A 17,905-nucleotide genomic window follows, 5' to 3' on the forward strand; every position below is an offset into this window, starting at 1 on the left:
TGGTGAATTGGCCATTTCAATGCTGAATTGACTTGCCCAAAGAAGACAAAGTATAGTGGTCAATGGGACCTATTCTGGCAGGAGGTCTGTGACCAGTGGTGCTTCACAAATTCCAGGACCTCTGATGGTTGCAATATATTTATAAGTGATTTGGGTGAAAACATAGATGGAGGAGTTAGTAAGTTTTCAGAAGATACAAAGATTGGTGGTGTTGTGAATGGAGTAGAAGACTGAGATAGGATACAACAGGATACAGATCTATTACAGATACGGTCTGAGAAGTGGCAGATGAATTTTAGCTTGGCCAAATGTAATTTGTTGTCCTTTTGGGAGATCAAACATAAGGAGACAAAGTGCTGTTAATGCAAGACCCTTAAGAGTGTTGACGTGCATAGAGATTTTGGGGTGCAAGACCATAGCTCCCAGAAAGCAGCTCCATTGGCTGATAGGGAGTAAAGAAAATGTACGGCATGCCTGGCCTTTAATAGTCTAGAAATTGAGTTCAAGGGTCAGCAGGTTGTTTTGCCACTTTATAAGATTTTAGGCAAGCTACATTTGCAGTATTGCATTTGGCTCTGGTCATCCTAGTGTAGGAAGGATGCTGCCTGGATTAGAGGGCATGAGCTATGAGGAGAGGGTGGACATCAGAGGGATGTCTGAGAGGTTCTTAGGTAGGCACATGAATGTGCATGAAATAGAAGGATATGAAGATTATGTTGGCAGAAAATATTTATTTCATTGGGCATTTGATTAATGAGTTCTGCACGTACATTATGGGCTGAATGGCCTGTTCCTGTGCTGTATTGTTATCTGCTCTAACTCTAACCCTTAATATCTTATTTCCAAGTTTAATTATTTGAAATAACGGAAGGCAAAGAGAATCCTGCATATAGTTTTTATTCTGTGATTGAAGTTATAGTGCATCTCATTCTGTTTGCCCTGGAGTTAATCGCTGTACTAACTTGAGGGAAATGAATCAGAGGGGCAAAAATGGCCTAAATCTGCTCCTGTATCTTATGGTCTAAAATTATATTTGTACAGCTGGTGGGTATCATTTGACTTCGGATGTGCATCGTATTTTGAAAATAATATTAATTTTTAGGTTCCTTTTTTGTCATGGCTACCAACTATTTCTCTCTTGAGCGGGGGTCTTTTGTTTGATTGTCGGACCGTCAATCTGGCGTATTTTTGAGGCTTACTTTAGAAGAGACAAAAGATTAGATCGGATTGAAGCGGTGTCGGCCGATTTGCCGGAACAGCTGTAATCGGCGCAGTGGACTGAGTCGACAGACTGAAGCTTCCGCGTGACGGGGAGTGAGGCGGTGTCTTCAACAACTTGTCTGGCTGTCGCTGCTCCTCTCCTCGGCGCAGCAGCGGCTTAACATGGAAGTGAAGTTCGCTCCCTTAAGAGCTTGGGACGATTTCCTATTTGGCTCCACGCGTTTCGCCCAGCCAGATTTTCGAGATTTAGCTAAATGGAACAATCGTGTCGTCAGCAATTTGCTGTTTTATCAGACCAATTACTTCGTCGTGGCTGTCTGTGTCTTCCTACTTATCGGGTAAAAGAACTTGCTGTCTGGGCCTTCAGCCTTTTGTTATCAGATATGCAAGAATTATATATTAATTTGCTTAAACGTAGCTTGAGAAGGCGCCCTTCGTGAAATATCGCCTCACTTCTTCTGGCGGTGACCTATATAATATGACTATTTTATAATGCTTGTGTGAGTCAATTCTAGTTCCGTACAAATAATCCTGCAACACGAGAGGTATCCTGCTGTACCTATTGGTAACATTTTGTCCTGTTTTATTCAGTGTAGTAACTCAGCATCTCTTTAGAGAGCGGTTTTAATACGATTGGGGACTCATTACTGCAGTTCAGTCCTTTAAAATGGTTGGATTCCTTCTATTCATGCAAACATAAATTTATCTTACTTTCGGAGGCTGTAGATCATAGATTGGGAGGTTGAAGGTGAACGTCTGCACATCGTTCTTTCAATTCCTTTGAGTTCTGGTTTGCTATGGTGGACAATGTGTAGGATAGCTCACCCTTTTAAAAATACTTTGAAGGGCACGGAAAATATTAAACTTATTAATTTAAAACGGCAGGTTAAAATTTCCACAATAGAATGTGGAACTGTAAATGTCTGGTATCTGCAGTCTGTGGCTTTCTATCAGCCAAGATAGTATAACAATATATTCGTGGTTTTAGATCTGCACGTTCTCAAAGTTTCATTCAAATGATTATTTCTTAAGCAAATTATTTCTTAAAGCTTTCTTGAGCAAGTAATTCATTTTTGCCAAAAAGACGAATTAATATAATTGGGTATAAGGGGCACAATTTGTATGCCTAATTCTTTGTTTTCCTGCACAATTATTGATTTTAAATTATTTATATTCATGCTAAATAAAACAATTGCTATTTGAATTCCTTTTCATCTTCTTTTGGGTGGGGGAAATAGGAATTTTAAGCCAGAGGAATGTTTCACAGGTGTGGAATATCTTTCCTCCTGATAGTAATGTGGATTTTCAAAGCAGGGATTGTAGCTGGCAGATCAGGCATGTTCTTAGTGCTTTAACTGTCAGTAATCAAGGCCAATTAGACCAATTATTCCATTGTTATGGCTATCCTACCTGAGATCAGCAAACTCTGTGTAATCTGAAATGCTGCTTTGCATAAGATGAAATGTTGAGCCTTAAAATGACTTGGGATGACTTTCTGACAAAAAACAGCAGCAGAAGTGAAGCCTTTAACAATATGCTGGGGAAACTCAGCAGATCGGGCAGAACTTTGCGGAGTGAAGTGGACAGTCAATGTTTTGGGCCAAGACTCTTCATCTATGGCTTTCTCCAGCACCTTATCTGTTGGATGAATTCCTCCAGCATATTGCTTATTGGCCTTGCTGGCCAAGTTACTCCAGCATCTTGTTTGTTGCATCAGGTTCTTCGCTCTGTCTTGAGAGTGAAAATGAAGTGAGAAGGACGGGCAATGGGGTGCCCAAGATTCTCTCTTCAAGACTGAAGAGGGAGATTTGTAAAGCAGTCACCCAACCTACATGTGTTTTTTTTTCTAGCGTAGAAGAGGTGTTGCTGTGGGCCATGAGTGTAGTATGCTAAATTGGAAGAAATTGATGTGAACTGATGATTTACCAGGACAGGGCATTTGCAGCCCTGGACTGTGAGGAGGGAGGTTTAAAATACATCTTTTCTATGATTGTGGGGAAGAGGAGTGGGAATTGTGGAAAGAACAGTCATTTTGGAATGCTGAAAGCAGAATGTGTCTGTTGTGGCATTTCATTGAAAATGCCAGAAATTATGGAAGATCCATTGAACGAAGAGGGTGAAAGATGATCTGTAAATCCTGTCCTTGCTCAGGATGGGAGGCATTTGAGAATGAAAATGCAGGAAATGGGACAGATGAGGATGAGAATTACCATCAACAAAATAAACTTCTTTCAGAACAAATGCAGGAAATATTTAATCAGTCATATAGCCTGAGAAACTGGTAGAATTGCAGGAAGCAAGTAGGAAGAGGTGTTACAAGGTAGCTAAGATTTTTGGGTTTCTAATGGAATTGGGCACCAAACCATACTATATTGTGGTGATTGACAAGTCGAGTGAAAACAATGGAGTAATCATTAATGGGAGGACATGGAAAGTGAAGAAACTGTCTTGATCTGTGATTCATTTTCACCCAGAAACAGAATTTGCCATTAATGGCATACTTTGGTCATCTTCCAGAATGGTATGGTCCATGAATTTCCAGTTACATGCACTTGAAGCCCTGGCTACTAAATCTCAAACTGTAGCAGTCATCCTGCTTGGCCAGCATATTGGAGAGAGGCATTAACCAAATATTTCCAGTCTTAATACTCGAAATCGTTCATTTTATCTGTGAATGCAAGTGGATCTCTTCAACATGTTGGGCAACCAGTACCTGCAAAGTGACTTCTACATATTAAGATTGAGTCACCAGGGTTTTACTTTAAACTTCCGATGCTTTTGGTGAACACTATTAATACAGTATATTTCATTTTCTATATGGTATCAAGCATGCTTAAGTGAAATTAACTAACATGCCTAATTATTCAAATGTGGAAAAAAATTGAACTTGAAACTGGTCAATATATTGAGGCTCGATACTTGAGTTTCTTGGCTGTAAACCAATGGAACAAATTGACACGAGCTTCAGGTAATTTCCCAAACTTTGGAAAGCCAATTGGAAAATGAAATTATAAGACAGTAGGATGGTGCAAGAAGCCAGCAGATCAGGAGTCGGTTAGTGATGCATTTGCTGTTAAGTGCAGTGTGATAGAGAATTTAATTGCAGAAGTTGGCATAGGTTTCTCAACAGTAGTTACCTTAAGCAAGCTTAACTCATATGAAAATGGATATTTGTTTAGAAAGATATTAGCTAGATTTTGTGTATAAGGATTTAATAAGGTTCCATGGGATCCAGTTTGCATGGAATTGTGTGTTGTTGCTAAATAGACCCATGCATTGGAGGGAGAGTAAAGGATGGAGGAGGAATTGTCCTTTCCCATATTTGGGTAGTTTAGCAGTATTTTTCTCTTGATCAATATATGACAGAGTTTTGGTAATCCGAAGCAATTTTGTCATTGAATTGGTTGCGCAGCCAATAATGTAGTACTCTTGTGCTGCGTAAGCAGGGGAAAGAAGTGGGTACTATTTTTTTGACTTTAAGATTCAAGATTATTTAATGTCACTTCCAGTCCTCAAGAGTAAAGGAGAACAAAATAATTGTTACTCCAGATCTGATGCAACCCAAAAAACCCATAATAAGACACAATAAGTATAAATACATAAGATGGCTTAAAAACAATAAGTATAAAATGGATAACAGAACTTGAATACATTGATTGTAAGTCCGTAAAGTGACTCTAGGCACAGGAGTATCTGTACATTAAGGTGGCTGACAGAAAATTATAAAGTAGTGATGGTGAATTGGTGGGTGGAATTGTCTTTCACTAATCAGCGTTACTGAAAGTAACTGTTTTTGTGTCTGGTGGTCCTGGTATGGGTGCCATGTAGCCTTCCTCCTAATGGAAGTGAGACAAACAGTCCATAAGCTGCATGGGTGGATCCTTCACGATGTTACTGGCCCTTTTCCTGCACCTTTCTGTATACATGTCCTTGATAGTGGGTCGGCTGGTGCCAGTCATGAATCTTAACTGTGAATAAAAATTTGAGGTAGAAGTTGAAATATCAAGGCCTTTTGGGGGTGGTGGTGGTCATTTCCATTACAATTTGAAACTCTTCAGAGGGATCTGGTGACAGTTCTGTTACCAATCAAGCTGCAGAATCTAGATCCTGGTGTAGATCAAAGGGTGCAAATGATCTTTTTTTAAAACATCATATTTGCTGAAGTTATAAAGGAAAATGTTACCATTTAGTTGGTGTCAAATTACATATGATACCCTCCTGATTTCATTAGATTCTACCTCAACTTTAAATGGGTAATGATCAGCAAGAATAATCACACTTCCATAATATGTTGTGCGCTGTGTTAATCTGCTGAGTGTTCTATGTTGACACTGCAATATGTGGTGACAATTGTGGGCTGCTCTCCCCCCAGTTTTCCTTGGGTGTGCCCATTTGTTAACACAAACAGAACATTTCACTGCTTTGAAAAACTTGATGAAAGGCCTGCAATGAAAGATATACATTTTTAATCTGATATGCCACAAATAATCCTGAAAAGCAAAGCAAATCAATACCAGAATTACTTTGCTGTTACTTTTTACCATGACTCAACAATAAGAGAAAACCATTGCTTTGTTTATTAAACTAATGGACTTTAATTTGGAATTGACTGCAGTAACTGCCTCTATCCCTTGCTGCAAAGGTTATTGAAACTGGGCAGCAGCTTTTGATTTCTGCCACCACCCTGCACAGTAAGCTGCTGAGGAAGAACAGTCCCAGCTCTTGGTGTTAAGCCACCCATAACAAAACACTGTTACTGGTGTTTGACACTTACAACAGTGCAATGAGGCATAAGGCTCTGTCTATGGTTTCATTATGTGTGAAAGATGGAAACTTTGCAGTAGGTTTTGTTTTGGTTTCTGGCCTCACTCTCAGAGCTATCACTGTCATGATTGTAGGTACAGATTTTATCTTGGGTTAATTAGGTTCATAGTTATATCATAGTTCCTCTTGCCACCATAATCTCCTCCACTGACAAAAGTATGGGTTGAACAATAAAGAAGGCATATAATAAGTCAAATAATTCAAGATGTTTAGGACTATGCCCAAGCTACATTTTAACTTAACCTCTCCCTGTGAAGATGATGATTATTATTATTACAAAATACTTTCGAGCTCTCTGTGTGCAACCCACATGCTCCTTCCTGGGTGTTTGCAAATATGCAGTTTTACACTGTCAATTTTGTTGACTCTGTACCATGCCAACATCTTACAAAGTCAATGCTGTATGTAATTAAATGGAAACTGATATTCTGCCGACACTGCAGTTTCTGGACTGGAAGTTTTGGAATTGAGGTTTTAAGAATACATATTGTTGTTAATAATAGCTGATAGGGAAGCTGAGCACACATGCACTCATAGTTTCCAATGAGTTGGCAGCAGAAAATGGATGATGAGTTCACAGCAGTGGAATGACAGGTGCTGGCTGAATTTAGGAAAATGAGTATTACATTTACACAATGATAACAGTAACTAAGCATTTTCAGTAGAATACTTTGTTTCTAAATGCTATAAATGTTGTGTTCAAGGTTAGTTTTTTCCTTTCATTGTGCATATGCTGGAAAACCAGAGCAATCTTTCGTTGTGTTTAAAGTGGCGCTGGTGGAGAACAATGATGACCTGCTGACGTAGCAAACAAAACTATAAATTGCTTTATTAATCACACTTTTTCTCAGATAGGATCACTGCAATCCCTTTCAAAGTTGAGGTTTTGAATTGCTGTACGATCTGGCATTTTTGCGGTCTCTAAGGTGTAGGATGGTTGCAGCATAGTGAGTGTGGGCTGAGTTCAGGCAGTGGGCCCGAGCCCGAGAGCAGAGGATGAGCCATTGTCTGGCCATTGCTAGAGTGGACTCAGAGAAGATTTGATGCAGCAGAACTGAGGCGAGTGGACATGAGGCAGAGTCAAGGCAGCGGGGCCTGGGTCTGAAAACAAGGAATGACCTGAGGTTTTGACAATTTAAACGCTGGGTCAGTTTGAAAAGGTCAGGGTGTTAGACAATAGGTGCAGAAGTAGACTATTCGGCCCTTCGAGCCAGCACCACCATTTTGAGATCATGGCTGATCAATTACTATCAATACCCTGTTCCTGCCTTGTCCCCATATCCCTTGATTCCCCTATCCATAAGATACCTATCTAGCTCCTTCTTGAAAGCATCCAGAGAATTGGCGTCCACTACCTTCTGAGGCAGTGCATTCCAGACCACCACAACTCTCTGGGAGAAGAAGTTTTTCCTTAACAGTTGTAACTGGAGGTGAAGGAGGGGCTGGTGTTCAGCTCACTGCTCGGTGAGGTTTGCTCCTCTGCTGAACTGAGGCTGTGGCCTGCAACTACCGGTCTCCTTTACCCGCGGCTGTGGACTCACTTTCATGAACTTCAGTTGTAAATGTTATTTGCTTTCTTTTATTGTTTGCACAGTTTTTTTCCCCTGCATATTGGGTGCTTGACAATGTTTTTTTTAATGGGTTCTATTGGATTTCTTTGTCTGTAAGGAGACAAATCTCAATGTTATATAAAGGTGTCCCCTGCGTTATGAATGTTCGCTTTACGCCACTTTGCTTTTACAAATGACCTACATTAGTAACCTGTTTTCACAGTACAAAGATGATTTTCACTTTTACGAGAATTTTTCCCATATAAACTAATGGTTCTTTGCTTTATGCCATTTCGGCTTAAGAAAGGTTTCATAGGAATGCTCTACCTTAGTAAAGTGGGGACACCTGTAATAAATGGATTTTGTTTTTGATCTTTGCAGCATAACAGGAAAAGTAGTGAAACAGTGACTGGAGTTTTCTCAACACTTGTGCTTAGATAATAGTTTTATCTCGGTGCAAGCTAAATGTGGTATCAAGATTTGTCGTACAATGAGTGAGACTTGCACATAGTGTAATGCTGTCCAATGTCTTAATCCTCTTCAACTCTGCCTACATCACTAAACCATTCAGAAGTTCTGTTTACTCTTGGTTGATGAGGGTAGGATTGGGGAGGGATGGCAGAAAATTACTCTGATGTTTGTTTACTTTGGCTTTTAACATATGGCTTCAGTGAGTCTCATTTAAAAAATACAAAAAGTAAATTCTTGCTTGCAGGTCCTTCAGGTGTGCTTAGAAGGAATGATAATTTGAATTAATTTTACATTTGAAACCTTGAAAGTGAGACTTGGGTGGGGGAGTGGTGAAATTTAGTGTTTTCCTGAATCTAGATTTATTAATCATTTGGAAGTTAAATGTATTTTAATGTAGTCGGAGGATACTTGATTTATTTTCCCCTTTTAACTTGGGTGCCATCAATGTTAAAAAAAAGAAACTCTTGGCAAGTTTTTGCTTATACAGTGCTGTCAGCCGTCATTAAAATGAAAGGCAATGGGGAGAGAAAACTGCAGATGCTGGTTGTATGAGATTAAAAAAGAGAAAATATTGGAAATGCTCAGCAGGCTAGGCAGTTCTTCAACAATGGAAAGAGAAGCTCTTAACTTTCAGGTTTCCTCCTGACTAAAAAAGAAAAAACGTGTGCATCTAAAAAGCAGAGGCAGTGGGGAAACAAAAAAATTCTATGAAAGTCATAGAGAAGTACAGCATAGAAACAGGCCCCTTGGCTCATCTAGTTCATACCAGAACTATTTAAGCTGTCTACTCCCACTGACTTACACTGGGACCATAGCCCTACTATCCATGTACCTATCCAAACTTCTCTTAAACATTGAATTTGAGCCCGTATGCACCTCTTGCTGGCAGCTCGTTCCACACTCTTATGGCTCTCTGAGTGAAGAAGTTTCCCCTTGTGTTCTCCTTAAACTTCACCTTTCACCCTTAACCCACAACCTTTGGTTGTAGACCCACCCAACCTCAGTGGAAAAAGTCTGCTTGCATTTAACCTATCTTTATCCCTTGTAATTTTGTATACCTCTATCAAATCTCTCAATCTTCTACATTCTAAAGAATACAGTCCTAACCTATTCAATCTTCTCTTATAACTCAGGTACTCCAGACTCAGCAACATCATTGTGATCATTTTCTCTGCACTCTTTCAATCTTACTTATATCTTTACTGTAGGTAGGTGATCAAAGCTGTATACAATAATCCAAATTAGGCTTCGCCAAAGTATTCTGCAATGTCAACGTAACATTCCATCTCCTGTAATCAGTACATTGATTTGTGAAGGCCAATGTGTCAGATGCTTTCTTAATGACCCTATCTACATGTAAAGCCATTTTCAATTAATTATGGACCTGTATTCTCAGAACCCTTTGCTCTACCACACTCCTCAGTGCCCTACTGTTCACTGTGCATGACCTACCCTGGGTGGTCTTACCGAAGTGCAAGATCTCGCACTTGACTGCATTAACTTCGATCCGCCATTTTTCAGCCCACTTTTCCAGCTGATGTAGATAACTCTGCAAGCCTTGATAGCCTTCCTCACTGCTCACTACACCCGCAATCTTGGTGTCATTCACAATTTGCTGATCTATTTAACCACATGATTATTGATACAGATAATCAAAGGACCCAACACTGATCCCTGTGCCACATCATTTGTCACAGCCTCCAGCCAGAGAGGCAACTATCTACTACCACTCTCTGCCTTCTGCAAAACCAATGTCTAATCCAATTTACTACCTCAACCTGAATGCTAAGTGACTGAACCTACCTAACCAATCTCCCATGGGAGTCCTTGTCCAAAGCCTTACTAAAGTCAATGTGGACAACACCCACTGCCTTGCCTTCATCCACTTTCCTAGTATCTTCTTTGAAAAACTCTAAAAGATTGGTTAGACATGATATACCACACACAAAGCCATAATTTGTCTCAGGGCAGCAAACACCTCTATTGTAGTCTGTACAGGGTCCATGAAGTTGAGGCCAACTTCCCTCACTTCTATAAGACTCCATATCCATTTTCTGAGTAAATACACACACAAAGAATTCATTTATGATCTCCCCCACTTGTTCTGCCTCCACACATAGATTACCATTCTGGTGTTCAAGAGGATCAATTTTGCCCCTTGCAATCCTTTGCTCTCAACATAACTGTAGAATCCCTTACAATTCTTCTTCATCTTGTCTGTTTGGAGCAGCTTCATCCCTTCTTGTACTCTTACTGATTTCTTTAGGTGTGCTCTTGCATTTTTGTACTCCGTAAGCACCTTATTTGTTCCTACCTGCCTATACCTGCTATGCACCTCCTTTTTTTTCTCTTGACCAGGGTCTCAATATTTCTTGAAAACCAAGGTTTTCTACACTTGTCATATTTACTTTTTATTCTGACATGAACCTTCAAAATTTCGTTTTTGAAGGCCTCTCTCGGAGTACACTTTTGCCAGAAAACAGCCTGTCCCAATCCACACTTGCCAGATAATTTCTGATACTATCAAAATTGGCATTTCTCCAATATAGAATCTCAACCTGCAGACCAGCCCTATCTTTTTGCATATTTACTAAGAAACTAATGGCATTGTGGTCACTGGATGCAAAGTGGTCTCCTACTCAAACTTTTGTCACTTGCCCTGTCTAATTTCCCTAATAGCAGATCCAGTATCACATATTCTCTCATTGGGACTTCTATGTGCTGATGAAGAAAACTTTACTGAACACATTTGACAAACTCTATCCCATCTAGTCCTTTTACAGTATGGAATTCCCAGTCAGTATGTGGAAAGTTAAAATCACCCAGTATAACAGTCTGTGATCTCTTCTAATTTTTCCTCTAAATTCAATGATCTGTTGGGTAGTCTGTAATATATCCCCATTAATCTCAGTTCCATGCTTAGTGCCTCACTCATGAGTTCTCCAGTCTGTCCTGACAGAGCCATGACATTTTCTCTGCCTAGTAACCCCACCTCTCCTCCTTCTATCCTTCCCATTCTATCACATCTAAAACAACAGAACCCTGGAATATTGAACTGCCAGTCCTGCTCCTCCTGCAACCAATTCTTACTAATGGCTGCAATATCATAATTCCATGTGTTGATCCATGCCTTGAGGTCATCTGCCTTTCCTACAGAATGTCTTGCATTGAAATATACACAGGTCAGGACACTGTTCACGTGATAGACTGGATTTACAGCCATAAAATAATCAGTCAGTTTGTTTTATCTGTAAAGTTGCTGAAGTCTATGTAATGTCATAGTCAATCTCACTGTGGCATTCCCAGCAGGCTAATATAGATAAATGAAAGAGGGGAATGACATATAAAATGGCTTAATTGAGTTCTGCCTGCTGCAATCCACCCACATTGTAACATTGCAGGAGGTCAGATGGAATGCGATAGTGAATTAGTGGCAGGCACCAGAAGCTCAGTTACTCCTGTGGAGTGAGTGCACATCCTTTGCAAAGTTATCACCCCATCTCCGCTTCGTTTCTCCAGTGTAGGGGTGGGTCTTCATTTTATTTTCCACCTTGAAAACCAAAGTGGATGATTTAATTGTGTTTCAATGCAAGTGGTATTATCCCAAAGTGGAACATCTCACACAAGCCAATTCATAGAAGCATATAAAACCTACAGCACAATATAGGCCCTTTGGCCCTCACAGTTGTGCCAAACATGTCCCTACTAGGCTTACCCATAGCCCTCTTACTTTTCTAAGCTCCATGCACCTATCCAAAAGTTTCTTAAAAGACCCTATCGTATCCGCCTCCACCACTGTTGCCGGTAGCCCATTCCACGCACTCACCAATCTCTGCGTGTAAAAAATAATCTTACCCGACATCTCCTCTGTACCTACTCCCCAGCACCTTAAACCTGTCTCCTCTTATCGCAACCATTTCAGCCCTGGGAAAAAGCCTCTGACTACCCACACTATCAATGCCTCTCATCATCTTATACACCTCTGTCAGGTCACCTCTCATGCTCCGTCGCTCCAAGGGAAAAAAACGCCGAGTTCACTCAACCAGTTTTCATACGGCATGTACTTATTCTCTGCTCTGATTTTCAGCTGGTCTATTTCCTTTTGAATCTTTTGACGATGTACTATCCAAAACTCCTCCAATTTTTGTCATTTGCAAAGTTGCTGATCATCTTAACCTTCATTTCATTGAAATAATTTGAGGCCTCAACAATAATCTTTGTGGGACACTATTAGTCACAGGCCTCCTATCAGATAAACACCCCTCCGTCACTGCCATCTGTCCTCAATGGATTTAAAATTGGCTTGGCCAGTCTCCCAAGTCACTGTGGATGCCATCTGTTGTGATCTTTGGGATTAGTCTACCATGGAGCCTTGTTGAAACCATGTTTGAAATCCATATATAATATATATAGCATGTGCTTCCCTGCATCTTTATCATCTCCCTCAAAACTCAACTCAACTTGTTAAGGCATGGCCTGCGTAAATGTCATACTGACTGCGGTGAAAGGGAGAGAAATTCTGCTCTAAAATTTCAATTTCTATAATGTCATGGCCTGTAGAAATGCTTTATGGCATTCTTAAAGTGATTTGCATGCTTGGTCAAAGGGGTTTCTCTTAACATGCCTGTTAAAGGAATATACAGTTAGAATGGGGATGGGAGAATGCAGGATCCAGTGTATGAATTGGTCTCAGTTCATACCTCCGGACCAATCAACTGCAATTGGAGGTCTGTCCAACCTTGCCTAGCCGGTAATGCTATCTGTGTTGTTACTTTACCCTGCACTGAGCACAGTTTTAGTTATCGCACTGGCATTTAATTGTTATTTGTCCAAGTTTGTTAGACTTCTGCTTGCATTCACATAAATCATGTAAACAACCTGTTGACTTGTATAATATTTACAGTGCATGCATATTTTAAAAAGTCAACTAATCATTTGCATTTCATATTCCCTGCCTTAAAGTGAATTCATTTCATCCCTTTGCTCCTGTTGAGCAATTGATTTAAATATGCTAATTTTAAAATGGGGTTGGTGAGATATTTCCTCATGGTTGGGAGAGAGAGAAAAAGGAAGGGGCTATGATCCAGCGGTTGTGCATTTCCCAACTGAAGCTTGAGAACTGGCCGGATCCTTATTAGCCTAGGAAACAAGGCTATCTTTCAGTGGGAAAGCATAACCCTCCCAAACTTCACCTAAAATTTTGATTTGATTCTGGAAATTAACAAACTTCCCCCTTCACTGGTAAGTTATGGTAATTTCTGCATGAGTAGTGGCAGTGAGTAGCCACATATGAATTAAAGTCCAGGGGAAACTAATGTTTTTAATGCTGTTTTTAAAAATTCCAGGTTTTTATCAAGTATTTATCAAACAAAATATGACCACTGACACGGCCATTAAAAATGATAACTGAAAGCTTGGTCAAAGCAGTAGCGTTTAAGGGCTTGGAGCAGTGGAAAAGCAGGGTTCCTTTGTTTAGCCATGAGTGTCATTAGTGGAATGATCACTGTTGAGGATGTTTCAAGTAGAATTGTTTATCTTGAAGCCTGTATCACTAGTGAAGACAGGAGATGGGAATGAACAAAGTCATTGAGTTTTTTTTTAATGGATTGCATTGCTTATCAGGAAAAAATTCATATTTTGGGGAACAATGTGGTGATCAGTGAATAAGTTGTGAGTTTGGTGCCTTGCATAGCTTTGAATGATCTCATCTTCATGAAGGAAAAAAGGGTTTTAGAATGATCATGTCAAGATGAATAATCGTGGCCCAGAATTTCAAGTAGATAAATTGTGGTATGGGTTTAATATCTCACATGATCCAAAGTAGTGAAAAGTTCCGCAAGCCACTCAGATTGATCAAGTTGTACGTGTAAGGGGCAGAGTGAATTATTATTAGAGGTGGATGTGGAATTATGGCTCAAGTATGATAGCAAGGTTAAGAACCATCTGGTTCAATCTTCAACAATTCTCAATGCAAGTGCTGAGATTGGGACTAGAGAAATGTACTTCATTGGTTGAAAAGTTACTTAAGGATGTCCAACAAACTACAATAAGTTGGGGAATGGTATCATCAGTACTCAAGGACACTTTGGGTAATGTCACTGTGGGGCAACATTTGGATTGCAGCAGAGACAAGATAAATCTGTTGGAAGCACTGAAGAGTCATTGCGAAGGAGTGTTCCTGTGACTACAACTAAATGAATCAAAATAAATATGGGTGACTGTGGTCCAGATAGCAAAATAATGAGGAAGAGCTGTAGGAGGATGATGGTCTGGACACATACCAAGGAAGGTATACCAATTGAGAGGAACAGGGAGTCGATTGAAATTTCCTTTGGCAATTCATAAATGCAAGCCAGTTGACCTCTTGTAAAAGGAGTTCAGCTGGTGCTGTTTCCTCATCGCTTTTTTCTGAGCAGTATCCAAGATTTCCAGTGCTATCAAAAATAAGTTGTTCAATTTAACTTTTTTTTTATTGGCAGATTTATGAATCCATTGGAAATCATCTTAGGAGGAGCAGTGGTAACGGTGATTTTCATGGGCTCTGTTTGGGCCTCGGAAAATAAGGCAACAATCGGTAACTTTAAGCGCCAGCATCCAACTTTCTTTGTTTTGGCCGTTCTAATGATGAGCTACTTTTTCATTTCCATAATCGGGGGTGTGATGGTTTTCTTGCTTGGAATCACATTACCACTATTTTGTAAGTATTATGTGTTCATTTGATATTTTGAACTTTGACAAATTTTAACCATCACATAAAGGAACCCATGCATGATTATTGATAAATGTAGTGTTTACACTGAGCCAGTAAATTCTCCATCTTGAGCTCTACTGGTGCAAAATTTAATCAGGGTTCTGACTATATTAATTTACATGGATAGTAGGTGTTTAAAGGCTGGAATTTGTTTTCTCCTCTTCGTTCTTTCACAAATGCTGCTTGAATTCTAAATTTCTTTTTTTTTTGGCTGGACAGAGTTGAGCTTCCATTTATTTATACAATAACTTTAATAATCTTGTGCATCCCAAATTTTCTTATAATAAACAGTACAATTGCTGTTGTGAAGCAGTGACACTAATTACAATCTTGGTATTAGCAACATGGTGACCACTTTGCACTACAATGGGTTTACTTTTTTTTGTTTGTAGAACGATGTTAAATGTGGATTTTTTGGTGAAATTTGTCTCTAATGCTATATGCCTATAATGCTGTTGTAAGTAATTTGCATTATGCCTGTGCATACTTGTACCTATGACAATAAACTCAGCTTTGACTACAAAAGTTCATGTCAGTTGCTTCAAGTCAGACATAGAAATGTGAAGAAAGTATTTTTTATAACGTTAAAGAGACTTGCAGGCAATTGTACATGGATCCTTTTAAAAATACACAAAACTTGTATGTTTGATTTTGTTACTAGAAGTTCAAATTGGAGATGATAGTGAACTAGTACCAATCTACAAGTCATGCTCTTGTATACACTGCCGTGAAAGTCTTTGACCAAAAATTAACTAAAATTTGTGCTTTTCTCAGTAATATTTGTGCATTCTTCTCTACGGCTTCGGAACCTTCAGAATAAGTTTGAAAACAAGATGGAAGAGGTCGGACTTAAGAAAACTCCCATGGGAATCTTACTGAATGCGCTTGGTCAGGAACAGGAGCACATCTCTAAAATTGCTGATATTTTGTCTACTCAAGGCAAACACTAACAAGGTTCTGACTAATTTAGCATCTTTAGTATGTGTTATGTTGTATTCCTGGAGTAAGATTTTTTTTGAAAAGCCTTAAGCTGGTATTGTCCATTTTCAAGTATTCCAAGCTTTAACAAGCTGATATTAATGCTGTTGCAAAGTACAACTGGAAATACTTTTTTTGGCAAGTTACAACGTATTGTGGAAAATTAATTGCTTGATACAGTGACAGTATGCCGTTTTGTCTTTGTGTACCTTAGAACAGTTCTTAACTGAATCCCAGATGACATGGTAAACTAACAGTTTATCTGGATGATACATAATCTTGCACTTTCTTTATTACTTGTATTTATTTAATTGGTTAAGGTCTGATTTAGGATGGAAGGATATTATCTTAATTATTTAGATTCGTATGAGTAAAAGAACCAGAATGTATAGATTTAATGGTGTAGGGTTATGTAGAGGCACATTGTTGACATTTTCACAATTGAAGTTCTCAATCCCAGCTTCAAATGGATCAAGTTGCACATTCTTCCTGTGTGATGTGATCTTGTTTGCAATTTGAAAATGTATATAAAATACTTTTTTTAAAAAAAAATTGTTTGGTATTTGGGGAGTTGGAACGATCAGTTTATCTTTTTATTCCACTTAATATGGTCTGCAACATTGGGTGATAGAAATTAAATACTGTATAAAACTGAACTTGAGTAAAACACAAAGCAAACATCTGTTTTCATATATGAACTGTCGATGTAAAATGGAGAACACGTATAAGGAAGTCACGCCATCAGAACGTGAAAGTTATGCAATCATCGTTTAGTATCCAAATCAATTTTTACAAAACCTCTTAGTCATGGAAAATGAGTTTCAACAAACTGGTATCTTTGAAAAAATTGGCTTTTTGACAAAACTGTAATTGTAATGCTTTGTTTTAGAAAAGCTGTTAAATGTGAAGTATGAGCTCATGATGAAGAATTTGTTGTATAAAGTGTTACTAATGTGTTTGAATTTTCAGGTCCAAAGATATGCAAAATACCTTGCATGCAATAAAGCTACTTTAAATTACTATTGTGTCGTATATGAACTATTTAAAACCTTTTATTGACACTGTCTGAAGGTATCCTGGTTAAATAGACCCATTCCTGAAATCTTTACTCCTATTTTTGTTTTGCAAAGCAAGAATAAGGCAGCCACTTGCATCTCTTACAATTCTTCAGTAATATTGTACATAATGCAGGTGCAACATGATGTCCTTGTATGACAGAACCCTAAATTTCCAGGAAAAGCAGTTTCTGAAAAATGACTTTTGATCATGGATTCACTTCCATTATTAGGGACTACTGTAATCGTAACTGGATGGAGGGAAGATGACAAGAAGAGTCAGTGTTGTATCACCAGGAATTGTTCCCCAGATGATGATGCCAATCATGACATCTCTCACCCTGTGCAGTTAAAAGCTTTGGTTAGGAAAGCCTCAGGCTGCGAATACTTTTTACCCCTTCCTCCCTTCATCTCTTATTCTCTGCTCTCGAACTGCTTGACTAACCTTTTGACCAATTGTCCTAATGTCCTTGACAGGTTTTCTCTGCTTGTGTAAGAGATATGGTAGTATTGACATCGGCAATGAATCTGTTGTACAGTATATAAAATGTATGGATTACCCATACATAAGCATAACACTAGTCAAGTTAGATGTTTATGGGTAAAACAATTTCAACTGTTACCAATGTGTAGTTTTACTAAGGTTTTTTAATTTTCATAACCTCTTTTGGGTGGCATCACCTTTGACATTGAGGTATTGCAGAGGTTAATTTTGCTTCCTCCAATCAGTCTGGAAAAAATGAAAATGTGCTACTTAGAAAATCTGCTGAAGTTTACTTGGTGTCCTGGTTAATAATCCTTTCAGTGTAATGACCTGGTCAATAGTATTTATTTTTGTACTTTATTTAACTGCCATATGTCTTAGTTGCACCAGTGATTAAGTACCTTCATTAATTTTTTAAAGTGCTTTGAGAGAACCCAAGGTTATTTATTTTATTTAGAGATACAGTGCAGAATAGGCCCTTCTGGCCCAATGAGCTGCACTACCCACAAAAGCGCAAATTCTTAAAAATACATTTTACTGATCTATTTGCTTCAACTATGTTGATAATATT

At 38.9% G+C, this 17,905-nt stretch overlaps 1 protein-coding gene across 1 annotated transcript; it reads left to right on the forward strand.

Moving 5' to 3' along the window:
- Positions 1-1,307: 1,307 nt before the first annotated feature.
- Positions 1,308-16,815, forward strand: LOC132377863 (PRA1 family protein 3-like). Its single transcript, XM_059944301.1, has 3 exons — positions 1,308-1,559; positions 14,546-14,763; positions 15,592-16,815. Exons 1-3 carry the CDS (start codon positions 1,384-1,386, stop codon positions 15,765-15,767), a joined length of 570 nt encoding a protein of 189 aa, XP_059800284.1. The 5' UTR covers positions 1,308-1,383; the 3' UTR covers positions 15,768-16,815.
- The last annotated feature ends 1,090 nt before the right edge of the window (positions 16,816-17,905 follow it).

Source organism: Hypanus sabinus, chromosome 19 (assembly GCF_030144855.1).
Source record: "Hypanus sabinus isolate sHypSab1 chromosome 19, sHypSab1.hap1, whole genome shotgun sequence".
NCBI lineage: Eukaryota > Metazoa > Chordata > Chondrichthyes > Myliobatiformes > Dasyatidae > Hypanus > Hypanus sabinus.